Source organism: Elephas maximus, chromosome 11, assembly GCF_024166365.1.
Source record: "Elephas maximus indicus isolate mEleMax1 chromosome 11, mEleMax1 primary haplotype, whole genome shotgun sequence".
Taxonomy (NCBI): domain Eukaryota; kingdom Metazoa; phylum Chordata; class Mammalia; order Proboscidea; family Elephantidae; genus Elephas; species Elephas maximus.
The window spans coordinates 57,216,971-57,243,603 of NC_064829.1; the positions used below are offsets into that span (position 1 = coordinate 57,216,971).

Sequence of the window (26,633 nt, forward strand, 5' to 3'; positions counted from 1 at the left end):
ACCTTGGAAAATAAGCTTGTACATGCCATGAGCTTGGCTGTTTTGCGTTCTTCTGTTTTATTAAACCAGCAGCCTTGTTGCTGTTCTTATTTAGAGGCAAGTGTCCTGTATTGCTGGCTTTTTGATTGTTCTGAAAGTTCACTGTCACTCAGGCTCTCCTGGCCTTTGTCTGACCTTTGCCCAAGTGAAGAGTTTCTGAATCAGCGATTTGAGTGGGCCGGAGGGCGGGTAGCATGAGGCTCCATAGCTGGAGAGGTTTGGGACCTGAGGCCTCTGTTTGAGGTTCCATATTTAGCCTGGAATCCAGTCCAGCTGCTGCTCTGGGGCCATAGTGGATGCCAGAAAGGGTGGAGTATAGGCTCAGAGCCAGGGACCGTGGCCTGTGCAGCCCAGCTGGGGATACAAGCAGCAGTCCATCTGGGCTGGGTCCCTGAGCCCAGCCTGTCCCGTGTGCTGCCTATACATTGACCAGGAGGCCTTGGGGGAGAGGACAGCAAGGGAAATGAACATCTGAGAATTAGAACTGGAAAGGGCCTAAGAGGTGAAATAATACAATTCCCCCCTTTCTACAGATAGGAACCTCCAGTAGCCCAGGGAGGTGACCTGCCTAAGGTCACACAGTTAGTTAGTGGCAGAGCCACTAGATTTGAGTTTCTGGACTCCAAGTCCTTTGCCCTTCCCTAAAATCATGCTGCTCAAGAGACCATGCCAACACCAGAACAGAGTTCCTTCCAGGTACCAGCTTTTACCAGAGACCAGGAACAGAAATACCAACATCCCTGGCAGCACCCAAATTGGGAAAAGAGAGAATCCATTTCAGATGTCTTCTTGCCTTCCTTTCCCTTTTCCCTTCCCATTGGCCTCTGCCTCTCCTCAACCCCACTGAAACCTGCTCATGTTAGTCATTTACATGATAGTATGAATGTCAGTCCTCTAGCAGGGAAACTTGGACAACAGTGGGATTTGGCGTCCAACAGACTCAGCACACCAACCTGGTTCCTCACTGTGCTTGCTTGAGGTCCGTTTGGCTGCAGGCACGGACTCCTGCTTGGGTTGTCTTCAGTTAAGGGGGTATGTTGTCAAGTGCATGTGGACTGAAAATAGGCAAACAGAGGGTCCTGGGACCTGCTGTCTGTCTTCATGCTCTCAGAGCATCTCAGCTCCTGTCTGGTGCCTGCGCCGTCTCCCTCATCTACTGCCTGGCCAATCTGTTCGATGTTCTGCAGTCCAGACCTGCTCAGGAGCCTGTCTGATGGCCTCACTATTTACCCTCACCCTTACAGGACAGAGGAGCCCTAGTGGCACAGGGGTTAAGGACTCAGCTGCTAACTGAAAGTTTGGCAGTTTGAACCCACCAGCTGCTCCTTGGGAGAAAGATGTGGCAGTCTGCTTCTGTAAAGATTTACAGCCTTGGAAACCCTATGGGGCAGTTCTACTCTGTCCTATAGGGTCACTATGAGTTGGAATTGACTTGACGGCAGTGGCCTTGGTTTTGATTTACAAGGCAGTGTTCTCCCGCCACACCTCCTCATGGGTCCCTGGCCAGCATGAGTAGACCACATTCAGGTGTGGTGCCCGCTGCTCCAGGCAATGGCTGACCGCTAGCATAGAACAGCCTGGTCTGAATCTCTGGGCAAGACACATGAGTGGGATAGTTTCAGCTTTAAGAAGAGGTTAACACCATGATGGCAGCCTCATGTCCACATGTCTAGTGTGTGTCCTTCCCTGCGGAGTGACCCTGGTGCCTCATCCTCTCTGGACCTCAGTTTCCTCATCTCTGAGATGGGGTGCATTTTACGGATTATAGTGAGCATTGAAGAGGGTGCCCTTGAAGGCTTAGCCCCTAGTAGCCACTCATGTGTTTCTTACAGTGATGTTCATTGCCTCATTTAATCCTCACAGCAACCCTGGAAGATGGGCAGGGCTGATACTATTAACCCAATTTGCCCAGCCCAGTGCTGTCCAGTTGATTCCAACTCCTAGCAACCTTATACATGTGAAAATTGACAGTAGAGCAGGGAGTGGACCCGCCCAGTCCTTTAGATTACTGGCACTGTGTTCTTTGCACTGAAAATCAGTTGCTGTTGAGTTGATTGTGACTCCTGGTGACCTCGTGTGTGTCAGAGTAGAACTGTGCTCTATAGGATTTTCAATGGCTGACTTTTTGGAAGTAGATTGCCAGGCCTTTCTTTTGAGGCACCTCTGGGTGGACTCAAACATCCAACCTTTTGGTTACCAGTGAAGCGCATTAACCATTTGCCCCACCCAAGGACTCCTCTTTCCACCAAGACACCCTTGTGATATCTGTGGGCTTCAGGAGTGGCTCTCTCCTTTGCTCCAATGCACCCAGATCAAACCAAAACCAAACCCAATTCCAGCCCGTAGCAACCCTATAGGACAGAGTAGAACTGCCCCATAGGATTTTCAAGGAGTGGCTGGTGGATTCAAACTGCTGCCATTTTGGTTAACGGCCGTAGCTGTTAACCACTGCACCACCAGGGCTCCACCGTTTTATCTCTACTAGTGAATAAATGATCGTAAGGCTTTCCTGGTGGCGTGGTGGTGAAGTGCTAGGGCTGCTAACCAAGAGGTCGGCAGCTTGAATCCGCCAGGTGCGCCTTGGGAACTCTATGGGACAGTTCTACTCTGTCCTATAGGATTGCTATGAGTTCGAATTGACTGGATGGCAGTGAGTTTTAAGGGTTTCCTGCTGCTGAGGCACCTGGACTTCCCAAGGATGGATTTAAAACAGGACTTTGAACTAGATCGTTCTAGTTTGAGCCCCTGCTGAGAATTTGCATTTCCAACAAGTTCCCTGCTGAGAATTTGCATTTCCACCCCAGATACACTGAATCAGAATCTACAGTTTAACAAGATCCCCAGGTGATCCTTAATGTATAACTTTCTGGGAACTTGTTAGAAATGCAAATTTTAAAATAGTTCTCGGAAGCTCCCCAGGCCCCATATATAGGGCAGCAGGAGTGGATGCAGTGGGTCGGCCTTGGAGAGAAGCAGTGGGCAACAGCTCAAACGCAATGAATGGACTAACTGGTGCAAGCGTGCCTCAAAGGCCCAGACACTGTGATCCCCATGACACTCAACTTTTGTCGCTGTTAATAGTGGGAGGCTGTAAGCCGGCGGAGGGCTCCGGGAGGAGGGGACAGATGGCCTGGCAGTGCTGAGGACAGCAATTAGCAGGGAGTGGTGGTGACTAATAGCTCTGGTCAGACAAGTAGAAGCCAAGCCTGCCTTTCTCGGAGGCATTTGGCTCCTTGGACCCCAGGGAAAGAGGAGCAAGGAGAGTCCCTGCAGAACCTTGGGGAGCTTCCTCTCCTTCTGCAGGAGCTGGGTGCAGGGGGGAGCAGGGAGTGGTGGGCACCACAGTGTAGGATCCCATGTGCTACGTTCAGATAAGCCAACACGTTTCATTAATAAGTCCTGTAAAGTTTCCCCTAACCATGAGGAAACTTGGTGGCCTGAAATACGGTGGCACTGTGTTGTGCCCAGTGGGAGCCTGGTGCCCTCCAAGGTTCAGACGGAGGCTCCAGGAGGGATTCATGGGGGCCAGTGTATAGTTGGCATACAAGCATGGGAAAACCCCTCCGACTGGCAGTACACCTGGATGGAGACTGGGATATTAGTGCCCATTCTGAAATTCTCCAGAGGAGACTGCAGAAATGGGGAAATGTGTACTGCATTTGAAATGACTTGGCTGCATCCAAGCAAAATCACCTTTATTATTTCCATCTCTGTTGCTATTCATGGAGTTCTGGTGGCACAGTGGTTAAGCGTTTGGCTGCTAACCAAAAAGTCAGCAGTTCGAATCCACCAGCCGTTCCTTGGAAACCGTATGGAGCAGTTCTACTCTATCCTAAAAGGCTGCTATGAGCCAGAATCGACTTGACAGCAGTGAAAAACGAGATCGGTATTCACTGTATGCTTTTGGAGTTCTTTTGTGTTTTAGACCTGCTTTTGATGTTTTTAACAGCCCTGGAAGCTTTTTTTTTTTTTTCATTTATAGGTATAGAAAATGAGGCCTAAAGATGAAGATGTCTGGCCCAGGTGATCAGGCCAGCGCGAGAACATATTCTTGCCTCATGTGGGGCTGGGGCCAGGCCGAGTGAGGATGAGAACTCATTCAGATTCTTCTTTCTGAATATCTGCCTTCACTTGCGTATTCTATGATGTAATATCTTCAAATTATTTAGGGCACTATTTCCTATCAAACAGTTGACACGGACCACAGAGGTAAATTTTTAGCTGTTCTGCCCCTCAACTCCCTCCTCTGAACACAAGCAGCCCCTCCCACCCTGTCTCTCCTCCCCCACTCCTGAAAGGTTCTGTTGAGTGAGAGAGCAGCTCTATGGTGCAGGGGGTGGGGGTCCCCTAGTTAGTACAAGTGGTTAACATGCTTGATGGCTAACTGGAAGATTGGAGGTTTGAGTTCACCCAGCCTTGAGGTACCTTAGAAGAAAGGCCTGGTGATCCACTTCTGAAAAATCAGCCATGAAAAACATTACGGAGGACACGCAATTCTACTCTGGCACACATGCAGTCACCATGAGTTGGGGTTGCCATGAGTTGGGGTTGACTTGACGGAAGCTGGTAATGGTGCGATGCAGAAATGTGGCTGTGGCCTGAAGGAGAGGCCTTGCTCACAGGGCCGGCTCCATGGGCATGAAACCCTGCAGACACACAGGACTGTGTCTTTGTAAGGGCCTGCACTTGGTTCAATGCTCTGCTTTCGCTGTCTTGAAATTCTTGATAATTTTTGCACAAGAAGCCCACACTTTCATGTTGCAGTGGGCCCTGTAGGTTATGCAATGGTGCTGTTTGCTCAAGATTGTACAGCAGGTGGGGGTGAGAGTCCTGTGCTCCACACTTGCAGGCCTGGAGTCTTTCTCTGGCTTAGCTGCCATGAGCAGCAGGCAGAGGCCACCGGCCGTGCTGTTTGTGGGGCTGGTATTTATGACAGCTGCGTGTGGAAGCTGGGCAGCTGAGAGAGGCCAGAAGCAGATTTCTGGGATGAACACACACATTCTCTGGCTGCCACTCTCTACCCTCCCCCGCCACAAACACATCCCTGGCTCTGCCCCTTCCCTCCTCATCTGAACTCCCCTGACCTTGCTGGCAAAGAGCAAGGGGGCCAGAAACCCTTGTACCCACAGCAGATGGGCATTTCTTACCCTTGACCTGAAAAGTGGCTCAATCTGAACCCTCATGGGGGTTTATTTTTATTGGTTTGAGAAGATGAGAACTATCCCAGGAATGAAGACTCTGCTTCCCAGGGCCTTCTCCTCACCTGGTGTGCTCCTTCAGGCTGAGGCATGTCCCGAGCATGTGCTAATGGGTAGGGCGCGGCCCTTGGGGATGCAGGACAACCCGACACACAAGCCCTGCCAGGGCAGATTCCACTTGCCTGGGCCTCAAGTTCAGCAGGAAAAAAAAACTGAGAACTAAGGAGAGAGATTGAAATTATGAATTCCAGATTCCAAGTGCTGAAGGAGTCGCGGGAAATTGGTAGTTAGAGCCAACTTTGTCACCTAAAACTAGCTGTCTCCAGGGTGGGGTGCACAAAACACACCCTCGAAGAAAATGGTAGAATTCCTATTTGTATTTCATTTTGATTTTTTAATTTCTATTTTTGGATGTGTGTTTATAATGTACAAAATATATTAGTGTGGTGAGTATGTGTGTACTGCATATACAGCGTTGCGTGTCACTCTGTGTGTATTGCATATGTTGTGTGTATTGCGTAAATAGTATGTATATGTCAGTGTATTGCATATATATTATGTGTGTATCACTGTGTGTATGTATGTATTGCATATATAGTATATGTATCTATGTGTTGCATATATAGTATGTGTGTATCACTGTGTGTGTATGTGTGTATTACATATGGAGTGTATATGTGTGCGTATTGCATATATAGTATGTGTTTGTATCTACTGCATACATAATACGTGTGTCATTGTGTGTGTGTATGTGTTATGCACAGATGGAATCAGCAATGAAACAAGCTTGAAAACCACTGCCTTAGATGAGCATTTTCCCTCACTGTGATCAGCTAACCTTGACCATGTGCTGACTGTGTGTTTGCCAGTCCTTTTTGATTTCTCATCAGGATATCCTTGCCTAACAGACGTGTGAGTGCATAAACCGTCATTCAACAGATTATGCACCAGAAAACCAGTCCTTAGGAGGAGGAGGAAGTGGGCTGAGATTTGAGGGACGGGTAGTTGTTGTCTGGGTAGGAATGGCCACGGAAGCAGCCTGTGTGCTAACATTCAGACCCAAGCCCCTGGTCTAGGGGTGTTCCCTGCCAGGTGTGCTGTCTTCTCTAGTCTGAGAGCTTGGGCTGTTTCAGGTGAGAAGACTCAGTGGCCAATGCAAGGGGCAGGACCCAGGGTGGGGCCTCCAGCATCCTGTTCCACAGCTCCTTCTGCTTTTCCAGCCCACACTCTGGCTCCTGGACCCTGCAGCCAAATTCCTTAGACCTCCAGTGTACTTTTCTCCAAGCTGTAGCCCTGAAACATGGGGCAGGTGACCTCGATAGGCAGGGAAGCCCCAACAGAGGAGGGGTTTTGGGGGTCTTAGCAGGGTTCCAGACTTCTCCTGCTTGGTGGCCTAAGGAAGATCACGGGCATCCCCAAGCCTTGGTTGCTTGTAAGTAACAAGAAAACGATCAAAACCACATCACTGAGCCTGTGACCTTGTGTGTGCTCATACTTAGGAAGGCTTCAGAGGCCTCAGTGTGAAAGAAGGTATAAGTGTGGTGTCATTAGCAAGGAGGGAAGGTGTGACAGGCACCTCTCAGCCCTGGGCTAAGGTGGCACCATGCCAGAATGCTTAGAAATGCCTGAAGCCTTTGCGCCTTCCCTTGCCCTACACACATGCACCGTGCCAAGGGGCACACGGAGGGTGAGGAGAGCTGGGAACAGGCTTGCAACATGTGCCATCTCTATGCATTTAAATTCTTGAGATCAGAACTTGGGGAACTAGTTCACTTTGGTATTTTGTCAGCAAGGAGAACATGCTGCAGGGAGGCATGTAAAATGATCAGACGGGGCTTTGTTCCGGGTATTCAGGCTCCAGACTTAACCACTGGAGTAAGCAGAATTTCCAGCAACATTGAGAGCGAGGATGAGGGCAATCATAAGAAGGACAACGGCACCATTTCTTGACTGTGTTGTGGTGTCCAGCATGGGCTAAGAGTACTTTACACGCACCATCTCATTTGCCCTTCTGAAGAACCTCAGGAGGTAGGTACTCTTATTAGACCCTAACCCGTCTCGCAGGGAAGGCTGGGCAGTCCCGGCAATACTCAAGATTTCTGACTTCTTTCCCTGTACAAGTTGAGAAGGCTCCAGATTAAGTGGTGACACGTAGGGCAATGGATAGGTGCTGCTAGAAGACTGTACGAGCCTCTCTGTGCGTGAGAACCGTCCTCCCAGTAGGGGCCTGAGTGCACAGACAGGGCAGAAAATGACCTCTGTGCCAGCTAGGTAATGGATGGGGAAAGTCCTTGAAAATTATAAGGTGGCAGCCCTGCATAATTATTTCTGAAGGATCCTAACAACCTGGGAATATTCATCTTACCATGTCAAGTGAAAAAAAAAAAAAAAAACAGAATTTTTTATATTCACTAAGATATTGACTACAGAAAAATGATTGTCAAAAACAAATATTCCAAAATACCTCTAAAAGGTGAAATTAGGACACCAATGAACATTGGTATTCAAGAATCAATTTGAGTTCCTGCTTTCAAGTGGAATTGCTGAGTCATATGGTAATTCTGTGTTTAACTTTTTGAGGAACTGCAAAAGTATTTCTAGCGGCTGCACCATTTTACATTTCCAGCAAGAGAAGGGCTCCAGTTTCTCCACATCCTCACCAACACTTGTTACCTTCCATTTTTCTGATACTAGCCATCCTATTGGAAGTGAAGTATATTTCATTGTTGTTTCGATTTGCATTTTGGTTTAATGACGAATGGGAGCTCTGGTGGCGAAGTGATTAAGAAAGGGATTGGCTGCTAACCAAAAGGTCGGCGGTTTGAATCCACCAGCCACTCCTTAGAACTATGGGGTAGTTCTGATCAGAATCAGAATCTACCAAACAGCAATGGGCTTGGTTTTTGGTTTGATGATGAATGAGGGAGCCCTGATGATGCAGTGGTTAAGCCCCCGGCCGCTAACTGAAAAGTCAGCAGTTCGAACCCACCAGCTGTTCCACTGGAGAAAGATGTAGCAGTCTGCTTCCATAAAGATTACAGCCTTGGAACCCCTATAAGACAGCTCTACTCTGTCCTATAGGGTTGCTATGTGTTGGAATTGGCTCGACAGCAGTGGGTTTGGTTTTGGGTTTGGTTTTTGGTTAATGATAAATTACGTTGAGCACTTTGCATGTTCTTGTTGGCCATTTGTGTATCTTTGGAGAAATGTCTATTTAAGTCCTTTGCTAATTTTTTAATTGGGTTGTTTGTCTTTTTTGTTCTTCACTTCCCCCCCCCACCCAATATTCCAAACCAGCACTGACACAGCATCTGAATTGCCACCTGTTCTATCAATCCCAGGGCAGCTGGTCTCACATTAGTGACACCTTACACTGGTGTGTCTCTGTGAGACTGTGAATCTTGCTGAAATCTGAGAGGTGTCCTCCTCTCTCTCAGCCGTGTTTGCACATGCTGTTGTAGACGTGGTGTTTCCATAGCCCTTCTCCTACATCTTGGGCAGACCCGTTTCCAGTTTAGAGGACAGCCCTTTCTGACTGTGGCCCTGTATTCAGGGACATGTGTCTCACCCAGTTTACCTGGTTCTGCCCTCCCCTCCAAGACCATTTGGGCCCATTCTTTATCCCACTACAGGAAAGAGAAAAAGAATTTTGTTGACACAGAGGACCTGACCATATTAATCTATGTTAGTGTCAAGGGACCAGCTCTGAGATTCCAGGCTCTCAAAGTAAAAATGTGTGTTTTCCCATCTTGATCCAGTGCCCTATGAGAAAAATGTATTGCCAGGATGCGGGCAGCATTTTGCATATTGAGAATCAATTCAACAGCCTCTGAACTGTGTATATTCTGTATATGTTCAGTAAAGATGTGATGACTTCTAATGTCGGGCTCGGCAAGGGTGTGGCCAAAACTCTCGTAGGTGGTCTGATGGGGAAGGCTGTCTTCCCGAGGACCCCTCCCCTAGGGAGAGCCCTGAGGTTCTGAGGAAAACACCTGGCCAGACCCATCTGTAAACATGGTACAATATTGTTGAATGGCAGTCTGGTGGACAAGCCTGTGGGGAATGGAAATGTACTCTTGTGGCAGCTATGAACTAATGGTCCTTCTTTGCTTAATGGCACATTTAAGCTGGTCCCTTGGATGGCATTGAGACGAGGCTTCTCCTTACCCGTCTTCATGGGACTTGTAGGACAAAGACGTTATGTCCAAATCAAACCTGTTGGCTTCGAGTAGATTCCGACCCGTAGCGACCCCTGATACGTTCATCTCACTGCCATTTATTCTCTAAGAGACTAGTTTTTTTTTTTTTCCGCAGTTTGGCAGTTCCTCAGAAAGTTAAACAGAGAATTACCATATGAGCCAGCAATTCCACTCCTAGGTATATACGCAAAAGAATTGAGAGCAGGAATTCAAACAGGTATACGTACATCAGTATTCATTGTAGCATTACTCATAATAGCCAAAAGGTGGAAACAACCCAATGTCCGTCAACAGATGACTGGGTAAAGAAAATGTGGTAGATACACAGTGCAATATATTCAACCATAAAAAGAAATTAAGTTCTGATGCATATGATAACATGGATAAACCTAGAAAACATGCTGAGTGAGATAAGACAGACACAAAAGGACAAATATTGTATGATCTCACTTATATAGAGTATCTAGAATAGGCAAATGCTTAGAGACAAACACAAGTTAGTGGTTACCAGGGACAGGTGGCACAGTGGTTAAGAGTTTAGCCACAAACTAAAAGGTCGGCAGTTCGAATCCACCAGCCACTCCTTGGAAACCCTATGGGGCAGTTCTACTCTGCCCTACAGAGTCGCTATGAGTCAGGATCAACTCAGTGGCAGTGGGTTTAGGGGCTAAGGGTTGGGGGGGGATGAGAGTTATTGTTTAATGGTACAGAGTTTCTGTTTGGGATGATGAAAAGTTTTGAAATAGTGGTAACTGTTTTAAAAAAAAAAAATGACTTTTTTTACACACCAAGTGTAATATAAGCCTAGAGATGGCAGTCTCCTGGAGGTGGCCTGAGGGCATAGAAGGCACAAATCTCTGGAAACAAGGTTTTTGTCCTGGCTCTGTGACTCGGAGTGTGTCATGCCCTAGGTCTATGCTGTGTTTCCGTGTCTGTAATATGAGGATTGGCCAACCCTACTGCATTTTCCCCACATTTTAATATCTCCAAAATCAAGCTGCATCTTACTATTGCTGGCATCTCACCCTCACTGTTGGCCAGATGGCAAGTATGATATAGTTGTCACTGGCTGAGCCTGGGTGAAAGTGGTTGTGTTGTTCACACTGTTATTACTTCAGTTGAATTAGGTGTGTTGTAATGTCTTCAAAAAGATCACACTGATTTATTATTGACACTGTGTTACTGTGTCTGCAGAAGGGATGGAAACAGAGCAGTGGGGCACCAATTTTATATTAGAAAAGCAAATATTCATTGCCGAGGAAAGGACCGTAATCTCATACTTTCTTGTAAAACAACAAGAATTTTCAGTCTCACGCATGTTGAGCAATGCCACCAAAGGTGGGAGAAATCGACAGGTCTCTCAAATAGACAAAATACTCTCGAAGCCATGTGAGGCTCATGTGACTGGTTTGTCTGCGTTCAGGATTGTCATTAGGATGTTGTGTCGTAGTTCAGTTGGCAGCGCCTTTTTCTTTCTTAGTGGCACTTAAAATATGATGTCTTATAGTCAATGTCTTTTTTGTTTTCTGAGGTCTCTTCTGGTTATATTGTCTAGATAGTTATATTTGTGTTTTACTGTGAGAGCAAGTGGAAACCCCGGTGGTGTAGTGGTTAAGTGCTATGGCTGCTAACCAAAAGGTTGGCAGTTCAAATCTACCAGTTGCTCCTTGGAAACCCTATGGGGCAGTTCTACTCTCTCCTGTAGGGGTGCTATGAGTCAGAATCAGCTCGACGGCAACAGGTTTGGTTTTAGGCTTATGAGAGCAAGCTAATAAAAAATAATTTTTTTTTTTTTTTGGTGTTCCTCTTGTATGTTGGCGCTGGTCCTCTGGCCCTCCATAGCACTTGGCTCATGATATTGTGACTGCCTAGTTACTTGTCTGCCTTTCCTACTGGCTGGGGGTGCCAGGTGGCCAAGGACCCAGTCAGTACTGTTGTATCCCTAGCACCTAACACCAAGGTTGGATAGATACTTATTAAAAGGAAGGATGGATGGATGGACAGGCGGACGGATGGACGGACAGGCGGACGGATGGACGGATGCACCCTGAGATGCATCCCATTTTTGGTGAATTCTCCCAGATTTGGTGGGAGCCTGGGCTCAATGATTTTTTTTTTTCCACCCTAAGCTTTTTTGCTGATACTCTTCTATTCTTTTGGTCTCAGTTGATTTTCACAGCTATTGTCTTCTCTGGAGAGGCCTTCAAACTACTTAGCTGGAGATCTCAACCCAAGGCAATGATCCTGGGGCTAGCTTGTGGGATACATTAATATTCTAAACAGCTTTATTGAGATATAATCACAAACTATACAGCTTATGCAAAGTGTACGATTAAATGATTTTCAGTGTAATCACAGATATGTGCGACCGTCACTACAATCAGTTTTGAAACATTTTCACCACCTTAAAAAGAAACCTTGTACCCTTTAGCTATCACCCTCCTGTCCCCCTACTCATGTACCCCTAGCCCTAAACAACCACTAGTCTACTCTTTGTCTCTATAGATTTCCCTATTCTGAACATTTTACATAAATGAAATTGTATAATGCATGGTCTTTTGTGACTGGCTTCTTTCACTTAGCACAATGATTTCAAGGTTCATCCATGTTGTAGCATATATCAGAACTACATTCTTTTTTGTGGCCAAATAATATCCCATTATATGTATATACCACGTGTTTTTTATCCATTTATCAGCTGATGGACATTGGGATTGTTTCCACCTGTTGGCTGTTGTAAATAATGCTGCTAAAAACATTCTTATGCAATGTGGACATGTGTTTTTGTTTCTCTTGGGTATATACCTAGGAGTGGAATTGCTAGACCATATGATGACTCTGTTTAGCCTTTTCAGGAAATGCCAGACTGTTTGCCACCATGGTCACACCATTTTACATGCCCACCATGAGGGTTCCAGTTTCTCTACATCTTCGCCAACACTTGACTTGATAATTCGCAAGGCTTTCCTACTCCTGAGCTCCTAGGATTCTGGCATGAAACACATTGATGGTTGAGACAATGTGATGCTCCTTTCTGGCCATATCTTCTCTTTCTCTGTGTCTCAGCAGAGTTTGTAGAGGGCTGTAGGGGAATTTCTCAGTTAATTATCTGCCAGCTAACCACTCAGCCTGCTCCCTGTGGTTTTAACTGGCTGCAGACTGCTCCTACTGGGTGAAAGTAAAGAGGTTATCTGCTGCTACCATGCCCTAGTGGGTAAAATTAGCCACAGGGATAATGGGAAATAGAGCTCCAGGACTGTGATGAACTAGTAAGAGGAGTCTCCAGGTTCTGCTAGAAGGCCAGTTCTCTATGTAAGGTGTCAGGCTACGTCTGGAAGTTGTTGCTGGATCTGCTACAGACTAGCCCCTGGTGGGAGAGCATTTAGGTACGGAGACCCAAGATGGGAAACTCCACATGCCTTCCGCAGGTAGCCCATGGTCCTTTATCTGGCATCTGTTGAATGCCTACTTGGTGCAGGACCCTAGAAATATAAAAATGGGTAAGACAGAAGGATCTCTGTCCCCAAGAAGGCAGACCATAGTGGGTTCCCAACAAAAGGATCTGGAGCTCGGATTTTCTGGTTGCCTGTGGAACCCTGGTGGTACAGTAGTTAAGAGCTCAGCTGCTAACCAAAAGGTCAGCAGTTCAAATCCACCAGCCGCTCTTTGGAAACCCCACGGGGCAGTTCTGCTCTGTCCTATAGAACCGCTGTGTTGGAATCAACTCGACAGCAACCGGTTTGGTTTTTGTTTTTTATTACCCCAGTTGCTTGATCTCAGTATGTCCTTGGTATGTCTCCTAGGGAAATTCACCCCAGGAGAACTACCATGTTGTTGTTGTTGCCTGTTGCTGTCGAGTTCCAACTCATGGTGACCGCATGTGTGTTACAGTAGAACTGCTCCATAGGGTTTTCAAGGCTGTGACCTTTTGCAAACAGATCACCAGGCCTGTCTTTGAAGGCTCTGGTGGTTTGAACTGCAAACCTTATGGCTAGTAGTTGAGTGCTTAACTATTTGTGCCACCCATGGACTCTAGAACTATACCAGAGCCTTAAAAATGGCCTTGGCCGACAGCTCCCATCTCTGGCTCAGCCATCCATTGCTGAAGACCTCCATAGTTGGGGACGCTATGTTCTACAGGGTAAAGGAGGTTGTTATCAAATGTTTGTGGTCTGTGGGGCTTGGCTTTCCCACACGCTCTCTCCAGAGGACATCTTGGCGCCAGGTAGCACCTGTATCTATCCCCTCCCATCCCTTTTCCCCTTTATCCCTCAGAGCTCCTGCCCCATCATAGTGCAGCCTGGAGGGAGTGCTCAGCCTTTCAGTGGTTCACACTTCATGGCAGTAGAACTCCCAAGAGGTTGCTGATCCCACAGGCAATGTTGTTTAGCTAAAAGGTGACCTCAGGGGATAATTTTGGTTTAAGGTTAAAAAGTATCTCAAGGTGATAGTCTCAGGGAGTCCTTTAGTCTCAACTGGTCCAGTAAGTCTGGGTTTTTTAGGAATTTGAGTTCTAGTCCATGTTTTCCTCCCATTCTATCCTGGTTCATCTATTATGGCTCTGATCAGAACAGTCGGTAGTGGTAGCTGGGCACCGTCTAGTTCTTCTGGTCTCAGGGTAGATAAGGCCGTGGTTTTTGTAGACTGTTAGTCCTGTAGGCTATTTTATATATCTATATATATTTTTTACCACTATAAAAAAATAAAAAAGGGGTGGGAGAGAGACGCTGATGAAGAGTGAGCTAATTATATCAGGTGTACACTTGAGATTGTGTTGGCAACTCTTGTCTGGAGGGGGGATGGGAGGATAGAGAGAGAGGGAAGACGGCAAAATTGTCAAGAAAGGAGAGACTGAAAGGGCTGACTCAAGACGGGGAGAGTAAGTGGGAGTAGGGAGTGAGATGTATGTAAACTTATATGTGACAGACTGATTGGATTTGTAAACGTTCACTTGAAGCTTAATAAAAGTTATTATAAAAAAAAAATAAAAATAAAAAAGGAAGCACAGAATCTCAGGTCTCACCCCATACCTCCTAACCGGAATCTGCATTTAAACAAAGATCCTCAGTGGTTCCTGTGTACATTAAAGTTTGGAAAGTGCCACTCTGGGCCATGTAAACTCTTTTGAGCATGACTCACAGAAAGAAAGACATTTTTTCATGTGAGTAGATGAAACAAATTTTCACAAAACAGTAGTTGTAATACGTAATAACACTGATGTTTTCAATTTGGTTATCTTTTTTAAAGTGCTGAGATCATGACCCACTAAATTTATTTAATAGTCCACTAAATCCTTGAGAGGAGTCCTTGGGTGGTGCAAATGGTTGAATGATTGGCTACTAACTGAAAGGTTGACAGTTTGAGTCTACCCAGAGGCAACTTGGAAGAAAGGCCTAGCGATCTACTTTTAAAAGGTCATGAAAAGCCTATGTGCAGTTCTACTCTGAAACACATGGGGTCACTATGAGTCAGAATTGAATGACAACTGGAAATCCTTGAGACCTGCAGTTTGGAAAATACTGCTGTAGCTAATACCACGTCTGATGTGTGAGTGAAAAAGGGTTGAACTGGGAGGCTCACAGAGGACAGCAGAGCCCCTGGACTCCTGAGGCAGTAAATGTTGCTGATTTCCATGGTCACCTCCAGGCCCCTGTGTTTCTCGACAGTGCCCAAGTCCCCGTGGTGGGGCCTGAGGCTCTGTATGCTAAGGCATCCACTGCCTTCTTCTGTTTGTCTGTGGCAAACACCCTGACCGGAGTGGCAGGGCGTAAGGGCTACAGATCACTGGGGGAAAGGCAGGCTCTCCAGGAGTCCTGTTTATGCAGGAGGGGAGGTGGGCTGCATTCTGACGGCAGTGGGAAGGCTGTTCCCATGGCTTTCTCAGGGTGAGCTGTTTGTTGGTGTCCTCTCTCCTCCAGCACACTTAGCAGGCAGCTTCTGGGCTGGCTTTGCGCTGGGGCTGCCTGACAGCTGACAAAGGAGAAAGCCCCACTTTCAATTTCTTGTGGGGGAAGGTGTCAGTTGCTAGCATGTGGAGGTGGGAAGGGGTCAGGGGAGGGCCAGGGCAGAGCTAGACAGCAGCGGGCTTTGTGTACAGGGCCACCATGGAGGCGGGGAAGCACAGCAGTCTGCAGGAGAGCACTAGGGGGAGTGTGGCTTTGCTGCCGAGGCAGCGGACCAGGGGAAGGTTTGGGGAAGACTTCATGGATGTAATGAGCAGATTTAACACCAGGTGAGCTGTAGTGGTGTGCTGGTCCCCACCTACACCTGAGATCCAGCCTCTGTCTGCAGAGTTGCCACCCTGCAGGATCAGGTGGGCAGATCCAGCCCGGAGCAAGCTTTCCACCCAGCTCTCCCACAGCTGGCCTGGGGTCCAAGGGAAGCTGGGCCCCTTACAGCAGCTAAGAGCCAAAAGCCAAAAACAAAAAAGAGCCAGGAAACCAGTTGAACCTAAAATAGAGACCTTTCTGGGCTTCCTCTGTGAGGCCCCAAAAGAGTATGTTGCCTGGCTGAGTTGGGTGCTGAGGGGCCAAGGAAACAGGGCAGATAAAAGTCTGGGGCAGGGGGACATGGGCGTTGCCTCCATCTGGGACCTACAATGATGGATTTTCCGGGGAAAGGCTGGCTGGCAGCAGAGCACAAGTGTCTCATTTGGATTGCAGGTCACTGCATTCATCCCTGGAATCGAAGGAGAAGGTAATCCCTCTAATGCCTGGCTGCTCTTAAAGGGATTGGCTAAATTTACAGCTACTACCATTTGTCACTGGGCTGTGAGAAAGAATGGAGAGACTGCTGGGGCGGTGCTAGCCTCTTGTCACTGGCTCGTGGGGTGCGCAGATGTCAGCTTTACCTTTTCCTCCAGACCCTGCAGGTAGCCCTGGGAGCCCTGCCAGGCTCAAGGGCATGTAGGGCTCAGAAGCTGATCAGAGGGACAGACCCGACTGCTCAGGGGTGTCAGCAGAAGCACTAGTTTTCTGAGGAAGTGTGCAGCCCTGGTCAGAGGAGCAATGGGAGGGCTTGTATAGGACTGGGTGTTTTGGGGGGGGAAACACCAATGTGGAGACAGGCACCTTTTTATCCAAGAACCTTAAAAAAAAAAAAAAAAAAAAGCCAGTCGCGCTCACCTGGCCAGAGTGACTAGCCTAAATATGGTTGGCTGCAGCAGGGAGTAGGGTGCCCTGAACCCACGGGACCTGGGGTGAAGCCCCTTCACTCACAGATGTTGCGGCGCTGGGTGGCGAGCATGGGTTGCCCCTTTCTTCTTCTGTTTTTTATTTAATTTTTATTGTGCTTTAAGTGAAAGCTTACAAATCAAGTCAGTCTCTCGTACAAAAATTTATATACACCTTGCTACATACGCCTAGTTGCTCTCCCCGTAATGAGACTGCACACTCCTTCCCTCCACTCTCCCTTTTCGTGTCCATTCGGCCAGCTTCTGACGCCCTCTGCTCTCTCATCTCTCTGGGCTGTCCCTTTCACCAAAAAAAAAAAAAACAAAAGTTGCTATCTCATCACTCTGACTCACGGCGGCCCCATGTGCGTCATAGTAGGACAGTGATTTTTTTCGGAAGTAGACTTCCAGGCCTTTCTTCTGAGGCACCTCTGGGCGGACTCTGAGCCTCCAGCCTTTTGGTTAACAGTCCAGTGGCTGATGGTCTGCACCACCCAGGGCTTCCTTCCCTTCCCGCAGACAGTGATAAATGAGTCTGGGTTTGCTGTGCCCAGCTGTGTGTCCTGAAGGAGCTCTCTTGCCCCAGTTCTGCAGCCGACTACGCTGTGACCTGCCATAGACCCGTGCCATTCAGACCCTCCGGCCTGCAGGCTTGGGGCTGCCTGCAGGCTTGGGGCTGCCTGCCCCTTTGGTGCCCTTTACACTGAAGTGTGGTCTGAGCACTTTCCCTCCACCTTGCCCTTTTGTTCCTTCTCACCTATCACCTAGCAAGGAGGAGCAGACGGGGGAGAGGAGGTCGTGGAGAGGTGGCCCTGGGAGAGAAAGACCTCCCCTCTGTGAAGCCTCTGTGTCCTGCGCCCTGTGTGTGTCCTGCTGTAGGACATGTCCTTTCTCCTCTTCCAACCTCTTCTTCTTCCTCGAGTCCCTTCTTCTCTACTTTCACTGATAATTAAAACATAAGCTCCTGTCCTCTTGCTCACTCTGCTTAGGCAGCAGCCCAGCTGTTTGGAAATTTCCCATCCAGGTCCTTCTGTGAATGAGAAACTGAGCCAGGGGGAGATACCCAAAGTGGGGACAGGAAGGAGGTGAAACAAGCCCTGAGGAAAGCTTCCTATTCCCTTTGTCTCCACAGCCAGAGAGTTCTACTGTGTTCCTCATTCTTAAAAAGGGTGCAGAGGTGGCTGAGGGAAATCCCACCTCATGGCTGTGGAGACGCGTGGGTGGAGATGAGGACAGCACTCCTTCCTCCCACTTCCCTCTTCCTCTCCTCTTGTCAAAGAGGTAGAGCACCCCACTTTTCTGCTTTGAATCTTCCCACCCTACTGAAGGAGGGGGCTCTCAGTTCTCTGAGTGGGACTCCTTCTGGAACATAGAAGTGGTGCCTTAGCCTGGTGCCGCTTTTGAAAGCAAAGCCCAAGTCAAGTGCTTTTGTGCAGGCAGTTCATGTTGGGGAGTGTCACAGAAACAGGAGTCTCTGGGGGGAGTGAAACTGGGGAGGAGGGAAAGTCATGGGCGGGGGTGGTCTGGATCTTGTCACCCTTGCAGGCAACCAGGGTTCCATCCCATTGGGACCCACTGAGGGGCCGTGTAGAATGTGCCACAGAGTTGTTGCCCGAGAGACCAAAACCAGCTGCCATTGAGTTGACTCCAACTTACGGTCACCCCATGAGTGTCAAAGCAGAACTGTGCTCCATACGGTTTTCAATGGTTGACTTTTTGGAAGTAGATCACCAGGCCTTTCTTCTGAGGTGCCTCTTGGTGAACTCTAATCACCAACCTTTTGGTTAGCACCCGAGTGCATAAACCATTTGCATCACCCAAGGCCTCCTCTATCTAGGGTTGCTCCATGGGATGTTAACTCCTCCCAGCTCCAGGTACAGGCACCTGAGTACCAGGTGGGCTGCTGCAGGTATCTAATGGCATGTGTCAGAGGAACCCTGGGCAGAGGCACTTAGGACATCTGAGGTGAGGTGCCATCGGGTTACACTGCTTGGATCTGATGGGGCAGCAGCGAGTGGAGGAGAAGGTGAGCTTAGACAATGTGAAGACACAAGAGGCGTCCAAGTCATGTAGCCAGTGAGGGGGGCCTCTGTGTCACTCTGGGTTGGGGTGGGTCTCAATACCTCTCCCCGTTCCCAGTGCATTAGCATGACTTAGGGGTGACTGCTCTGCCCAGGCTCCCTCTAGGACTACCGTGTGGCCCCCAAGAGGCCACTGAGTGTGGGGAGAGCCCTGACAGAGCGTGGCAAGAGCAGATTCAGGCACTCCATCCTCCTGGAAACTGATCCAGGTTGAGTTCCTGCAAAACTCACTCCTCTGCACCTGCTGAGTGTGCCAGGAACCCTTGATAAGATCTTAAGCCTTCTAGGAATACTGGGCGTGGCTATAGCAGCTGACTTTTCCTGCGGGAGGCTCCTTTCAGCCCTCTCTAGACATAGTCCTTATCGGTCCCATCTAGCTGAGCCCACCTGCCCAGGGCCCAGCAGTGAGCTAGGCACGGGGCCCAGCCCTCAGAGCTCAAAGCCTGGTTGGAGAGATAAATGGCGCACACACAGCACTGACAGACAACTGGTCTTTGGAAGTGCAGTGGAGAATCTGGGAACTGGGAGATGTCCTGAGGGCCTGAGCAGGAAAGGCTGCCAGGAGTGGGACTGGAGAAGAGGCAGTGGGGTGTAGATAAAGTTGTAGCTGGAATGATGCAGACCTGGAGCTCTGCTGTGTGAACTTGGGAAGTTACTTAACTTCTCTGAACCTCTGTTTTCTCTTCTAAGTAGTATAAACAAACAAACAAACAAAAAAACCAAACCCATTGCCGTTGAGTCAATTCCGATTCTTAGCGACCTATAGAACACTGTAGAACTACCCTATAGGGTTTCCAAGGAGCAGCTGGTGAATTTGAACTGCCGATCTTTTGGTTAGCAGCCAAACACTTAAAACCACTGCACAACCAGGGCTCCTGTAAGTAGTATAGTCATACCTATTTCACAGGGTTGTTGTGAGGGTTGAGTAGGTTAAGGCATATCAAGTGCCGAGAAGAATGTCTGGCACATGACAAGGGTTCAGTAAATTTGAGCTGTTCCTGTTTACTAGTAAAAGCCTCAGTATTCAGCTCCACAGGCCAAGGCTACCTGTTAAACCAACTGCTGTCTAGTCGGCTCCAACTCATTACAATCCCATGTGTAGGGCCTCAGGGCCACATTGGTTAAGCACTCAGCTGCTAACTGAAAGGTCAGTAGTTCGAACCCACCAGCCATACTACGGGATGGGGCGGTCCTACTCTGTCCTATAGGGTTGCTGAGTTGGAATCAACTCAGTGGCAATAGTAGGGTGTGTGAGACTAAAACTGTTTCATAGGGTTTTTAATGGCTGATTTTTCACAAGTGGATCACTAGGCTTTTCTTTCAAGGTGTATCTGGGTGGACTCAAACCTCCAGCCTTTCGTTAGCAGCTGAGCATGCTAACCATTTGCACCACCCAGGGACTCCCTTTTGCCTATTAGCCCACTGTTAATCTAGGGAGTTGGATTAGTTGCCCAATAGCCTCTAAGGCGCAGTTCTAGCATTTTTGAGCGTGAGGACCTCTAGTTTTGCTAGGTGGAGGGGAGGGGAAAGTGCCTTCTGGGTGAGGGGCACAGAGTGAGCAAAAGCACAGAGGCAGGAAACAGCAGATATATGTGTTAATTTTCTTTCATCGTGTCGCATACTACCACAAACTTAGTGACTTATACTTTTATTATCTCACAGTTCTGTAAGTCAGAAGTCTTATCACAGGGCTGAAATAAAGGCATCGGCCACACTGAGTTCTTGTCTGGAATCTCTGGGAAGAAGTCTGCTTCCAACCTCACAGGTTGTTGGCAGAATTTACTTTCTGGTGGTTGCAGGACTGAGGTTCTCGTTTCCGTGTTGATTGTTGATGAGGAATTGCTCTCAGCTCCTAGAGGCTGCCCACATTCCTTGCCACTCAGCCCCCTCCAACTCCAAGCCAGCAACAGCATGTCAAATCTTTCTAATGCTTCGAACCTCCAACTTCCTTCATCTCTGACCTCTAGTCCCAGATTTAAAGGGCCCATGTGTTGGGATCAGGCCCACCTGAATAACCTTCCCAATCTTAGTAGACCTTACTAATGTCTAACATTGCCATACGTTACTGTATTGGCCATTTAGGCAAATTAATGGTACCTGCCTTCTCTGGGCCTTAGTTTCCCTCCCCAGTGGGAATTACAGCATATTCTTTACACCGTAAGGGCAAGTCAGTACCTCACCTACTTCTCATGGTTGTTGGAGAACACAATGCCACAAGGAATGAAAAACTGCTTCAAGGAGCAGGGAGTACTTCACAAATGGGAGGCCTTGTCCTCACTCCCAACAGCGTCTCACAGAGCCTGTCTGTTCTTCTCCACCAGCCCCATCCCAGGCCCCTGAGCTGGAATGATGGAAAACTCCTCGGCGGCGTCAGCCTCCTCTGAGGCTGGGAGCAATCGCTCCCAAGAAATCGAGGAGCTAGAGCGCTTCATCGACAGCTATGTGCTGGAGTACCAGGTGCAGGGGCTGCTGTCCGACAAGACGGAGGGTGACGGCGAGAGCGAGAAGACGCAGTCCCACATCTCCCAGGTGAGCCCTGGCCTGAGGAGTGAGAGAGGGGCTGGGGCGGGCATGGGGCCTTGGGAGACTCAAAGAGCGGGGAGACGGGGGCCCTGATTCCAGGTGCTTCTGATCATCTGACCCTAGATTGCCAAAGTGGGGTTGGACCCCCCCGCCGCAAGCAGAGCACCCGGAATCCGACAGGGGAGGCTTTGGGATCCAGGCACGAGGCACCCCTGGTTGTGCACACTTGGCCCCTCTGACCCCCCTTTCCTCCTTCCTGCCCCAGTGGGCACCCAGCCAGACTTACAATTCATTGAACGTATATTTATTAAGCACCAGTGGAGGCTTGCATGTTGCTGTGTAGCTGGACAGGTTTCAGCGTAGCTTCCAGACTAAGATAGACTAGGAAGAAAGACCTGACAATCTGCTTCCAAGAAACTATACAATGAAAGCCCTATGGACATGGATCACAGTGATTTGAACCTGTTGTGCCTGGGGTTGCCATGAGTTGGGGACTGATTCAACAGCAGCGAAGAGCAACAACAACAACCACGTACTAGATACTGTTCCCTGTTCTCAACAAACTTACGTTCCAGTAGAGAGCATGAGCTTATCCATAATGCACGTGATCAAAAGACTATACACTTGTGAATATTCTTTGTCTTCAAATACAGGCAGTGGTTGGCCCCCAAAGCAATGAGGCTTTCAGGCAGCTCACCCAGGGCTCAGTATTCCGTAGTTAGAAAAGTGAGGCATTCTGGCTGCTATCTCAGTTGGGTCAGTCTGTGGCAGCACTGGTTTGGGGTGAACCCCAACCAAACCAAACCCAGTGCCATTGAGTTGATTCTGACTCATAGCGACCCTATAGAACAGAGTAGAATTGCCCCATAGAGTTTCCAAGGAGCGCCTGGTGGATTTGAACTGCCAAGTCTTTGGTTAGCAGCCATAGCACTTAACCACTACACCACCAGGGTTTCCTTTGGGGTGAAAGGTAGACCTTTTTGAAGATCATGGGCTAAGATTTGGAAGTCTTGAGTTCTCCCAAATAGAGTATGAACTCATCAAGGGCAGGGACCATATTGTTTGCACCTTTGCCTAACACCTAAGTCCTCAGTACGTATTTGTTCAAGAACTGGCTCCAGATTTGCTTCAAGCTGCCAGTATGACCTCGGGGAAATCTGTCAATGCCACTGAGGCTTATTCTGCTTATCTGGTAAATGGCACCTCAGGAATGTTGCGAGGCCAAAGGAGACAAGCGGCCTATCCAAGATGGATACAATACAGACCTATAGGATGGGATGAGAGTATTCAGGTTGGGTTGATGCCTCCTTCTAATATGCTTTTCTTTCTCTTTTCCTTCATGTTTCGCCTTTCCTTCTGAATTCCCTGTTCACTATTCCCTCACCCTCTTTTTTCCCCGTTTCATCATTTCCTCCTGTCCTTCAAACCCATTTTCCCTGCCATCTTTGCTCATAGGAGGAAGCCCTCAATGGTGGACCACCCATGAAAGGCTTAACAGAAGAAGTGAGTTTTCAGGAGGGTTGTGGGGTGGTTGAACATAGGGGATTCATTTTATTTTTCCTTTTATTTAAAAAAGTAATTTATGATTCATTATGCAAGTATTATAGGAATACATTCTCACTGTATATAAGAATTTAAATATTAGCATTAAAATCTCCCTTAGCTACCACCTCATTCCACCGCCTTGCCTCTACTTCCGATCAGATTGGTACAATAACTTCCTCATTGTTTTTTATGCATTTACAGACATTATATATAGCTTAGAGAAATAATGTTATTTAAAACTCATGTATCATAGCCAGTGAATATGTTGTTCAATAACTTGCGATTTTTTCTATATCACACTTTTACTGTAATGTAAGGGGGAAGCGGAGGAGAATTTTTTGGATTTGAAGTACAAAAAAGTATAGTCATTAGAAACCATGATATAGTATTCTACTGTACTTAAAAAAAAAATTATTTTTTTGTTGTTGAGGATATACACAGCAAAACATATACCAATCCAACAGTTTCTTTCTGTACAGTTCAGTGACATTGATTATATTCTTTGAGTTGTGTAACCATTCTCACCCTCCTTTTCTGAGTTGTTCCTCCTGCATCAACATAAACTGGATGCCCCCTAAGGTTCCTACCTAATCTTTCAAGTTGCTCTTGTCCCTTTGATCCCACATAGATAGTTCTTAAAAGAGCATGATACTCAAGGCAGATATTTTTTACTAGTTAAGCTATTAACTCCCATTTTTCACCTAACCATGTGCCCTAGGGATTCTTCCAGGTTTGTACAGCTGTACAGTACTCCATAGTAAGGATAGCCCGTAGTTTATTTAACCATTCACCTATTGAGGGCATTCAGGCTGTTTCTCAATTTTGCCCTGGTATATGCTATAAGTTGGAATCAACTGGATGGCAATGGGTTTGGTTTTAGTTATGCATGATACTTGAGTGAATACTGTTGAGCGTGGCTCCTTCTGCACACATATACGTGTTTCTCTAGGGTAGGTGCTGAGAAGCGGAACTAATTTTAATAGCTATCGCCAAATGGTTCTCCAGAATGGCTGTTCCATGACTCGCACCGCCACTGCTGTATTGGGACAGATAGCCTCCTTGTCATTTTAGTTTGCAATTCCTAGACTTTTTAATGAAGTTGAGCACTTCTTAACCTCATTCTGGGTTTTTTTTTTCTTCAGTAGGTTAAAATTTTAGTTTAGTTTGAAAACAACAGTTGGAAAAACAGAGATATCTGGAAAATGGAGCAAAAAAAAACTGTCATAATCTTCTCTCAAGCACTAATAAAATTTTTGTGATTATGCACCTTTTACAAAGTTGCACTTACAGCATACATGTAATTTTTAGCCTGCTTTCTAAGTTAGCATGATCTCATAGGCGCTGGTGGTCTTTGGCATAAAGTATAATTGTTTAAATCTGTTCTTTTCCTGCCAGTTACTGTTGGCTAAATAAATAAACCAAAGTAGAATTCTAGCTAGTTATTTACTGATTCATGTAGGCTCTGGGAAAAGTCGTGGACAGAACCGACCGTGATCCCTCCCCTCCAGAGCTTCCTTTCTGGTGGGGAGAGACAGGGACCAAACAAAGGAGTAAATCGTATTTTGTTGTTGTTGTTGTTTGTTGCTGTCTAGTCAATTCTGACTCATGGCGACCCCTCGTGTGCGATGTAGAACTGCCCCATAGGGTTTTCAAGGCTGTGACCTTTCAGAAGCAGATCACCGGGCCTGTTTTCCAAGATTACTCTGGGTGGGTTCAAGCCACCAAGTTTTCAGCTAATAGTCAAGTGCTTAACTGTTTATGCCACCCAGGGAATAGAAGGTGAGTTATGTGATGTGTATGCCACTCAGAGATTAGAAGGTGATATATATGAGTGAGGCGGGAAGTGGCAAAGGCTCACCTAGAAGCGACCTCTGAGCAAAGATTTGAAGGAGGTGAGAGCGAGTCTATTTGGGGGAGAGTATTCCATGCAGAGGGAACGGCAAGTACAAAGCTCTGTGTGGTTGGGAACGTCCCTGGGGGACTTTGATGTCATTGAAGAGTGGCCCAGTTTATCTTCAGCGCTTTCAGCCTCCCTCACTCTGCTTTGTTCTTCTTACTCTTCCACTTCCTCCTTGTATGTTCAGTGTCCTCGGTCTCCCCTGTCCCTCCCTAAGTCTGCTCATAAAAGTACCGTTCATCCTGAGCTGAAAATAACTAACATATTTTAATTATTTTTTATTGTGGACTATCTCAAATGTGCTGGTACAAAGCAGACAGTAATAGAATAAATATCTTTGGACTCATCTATTAAATCTTAACTGTATGCCTTATTTGTTTCTGATTTTGAAATTAAGAAATAAATTATATCACTTAAAGCACAATAAAAAGTATTTAAAAAAAGAAATAAATTATAACAGCTACAGTTGTTCGTCATTCCATATATGAAAATTTCCCACTTATACTGCCTCTGGTAACCTTTTCAAGTGTGAGACCACCCTTACCCCCTCAGAGGACCTGCGTGTTAACGAGGCTCAAAGCTGGATGCTGGGTTACCTTGAAGGAGAAAGGCTGTCCTCACACGTGTGTGCGTGTGTGTGGGTGCATGTGTGTGTGTGTGTGTGTGTGTGTGCGTGTGTGTGTATATGTGTGTAAGGGAGTGGGCTGCGGAGAGTACTTGGAAAGGTGGGGCCTTTCAATTCTAGAATCACCTCATTCAGATCAGGACAGGTTTTGGGGAAGGTCTGTGTCTGAGGATTTTCAAGGCGGTGGGCTAAGAAGAGACTGTTATAAGCAGGGGAGCCCTGGTGGTACAACAGGTTGAGCACTTGGCTGCTAAATGAAAGGTCGGCAATTTGAACCCACCCCATGGCTCCTCGGGAGAAAGGCTTGTTGATCTACTCCCATAAAGATTACCGCCTAGAAAACCCTATGGGTTATTTCTACAATGTCCTCTAGGGTCACTAGGAGTTAGAATTGACTCAGCAGCACCCAACAACAGCAAAACTAGGCAGACAGGAGGCAGGAGGCAGCACACGGTGACTGGTGCACAAGAGGAAAGAAGACAGAGTTGACAGTTGAGAGCAGAATGGGAGGACCTTGGGGTTGTGCGAGGGAGTGCTCCCAGAGGCTTTGAGGAGCAGGGAAGAAATGCATGTTATTAAAACGCTGGTGGCATAGTGGTTAAGAGCTACGTCTACTAACCAAACGGTCATCAGTTCAAATTCACCAGGTGCTCCTTGGAAACTCTGGGGCAGTTCTACTCTGTCCTATACGGTCGCTATGAGTCAGAATTGACTCGATGGAAATGGGTTTGGTTTGGTTTTTGTAATGGAGATAGTTCAGGCAGCAGTGTGGAGAGGATGTCCTTAGGCTGCTGCTTGGCTGGGGTGTGTGGAGGTAGGTCGCCAGGCAAGCCCAGTGGTTACAGCTTGGTGTGATAAGTGCAGTGTTGTTGTTGTTAGTTGCTGTCGAGGTGGCTTCAACTCAAGGCAACCACAGATACAACAGAACGAAATGTTGCCTGTGCCATCTTCATGAGCGTTGCTATGCTTCAGTCCATTGCTGCACCCACTGTGTATTTTGAGTGCCTTCCAACCTAGGGGGCTCATCTTCCAGCACTATATCAGACAATATTCTCTTGTGGTCCATGGGGCTTTCATTGGCTAATTTTTGGAAATAGGTTGCCAGGCCTTTCTTCCTAGCCTATCTTAATCTGGAAGCTCTGCTGAAATCTGACCACCATGGATGACCCTGCTGGTATTTAAAATACCCGTGGGATAGCTTCCAGCATCATAGCAACATGAAAACCATCACATTATAACACACTGATAGATGGGTAGTGGGATAAGTATGGTAATTCATACTTAATTCCTCCCCTGAGTGTCATGAAAGCTGTACAAGCAGGACCACAGTCTCCCCCCCACCCCCACCCCCACAA

At 47.4% G+C, this 26,633-nt stretch overlaps 1 protein-coding gene across 5 annotated transcripts in view; it reads left to right on the forward strand.

The window, feature by feature from the left end:
* Positions 1-26,633, forward strand: part of CTIF (cap binding complex dependent translation initiation factor) — a 301,119-nt gene that overhangs the window by 49,637 nt on the left and 224,849 nt on the right. For 3 of the 5 annotated variants that reach the window (XM_049902306.1, XM_049902308.1, XM_049902307.1), the window contains exons 2-3: positions 21,010-21,217; positions 22,667-22,714. In XM_049902306.1, the coding sequence (XP_049758263.1) occupies positions 21,035-21,217; positions 22,667-22,714 (231 nt within the window). In that variant the 5' untranslated portion in view covers positions 21,010-21,034. The remainder of the gene's footprint in view (positions 1-21,009; positions 21,218-22,666; positions 22,715-26,633) is intronic. The other 2 variants (XM_049902309.1, XM_049902310.1) reach the window with 1 other exon arrangement.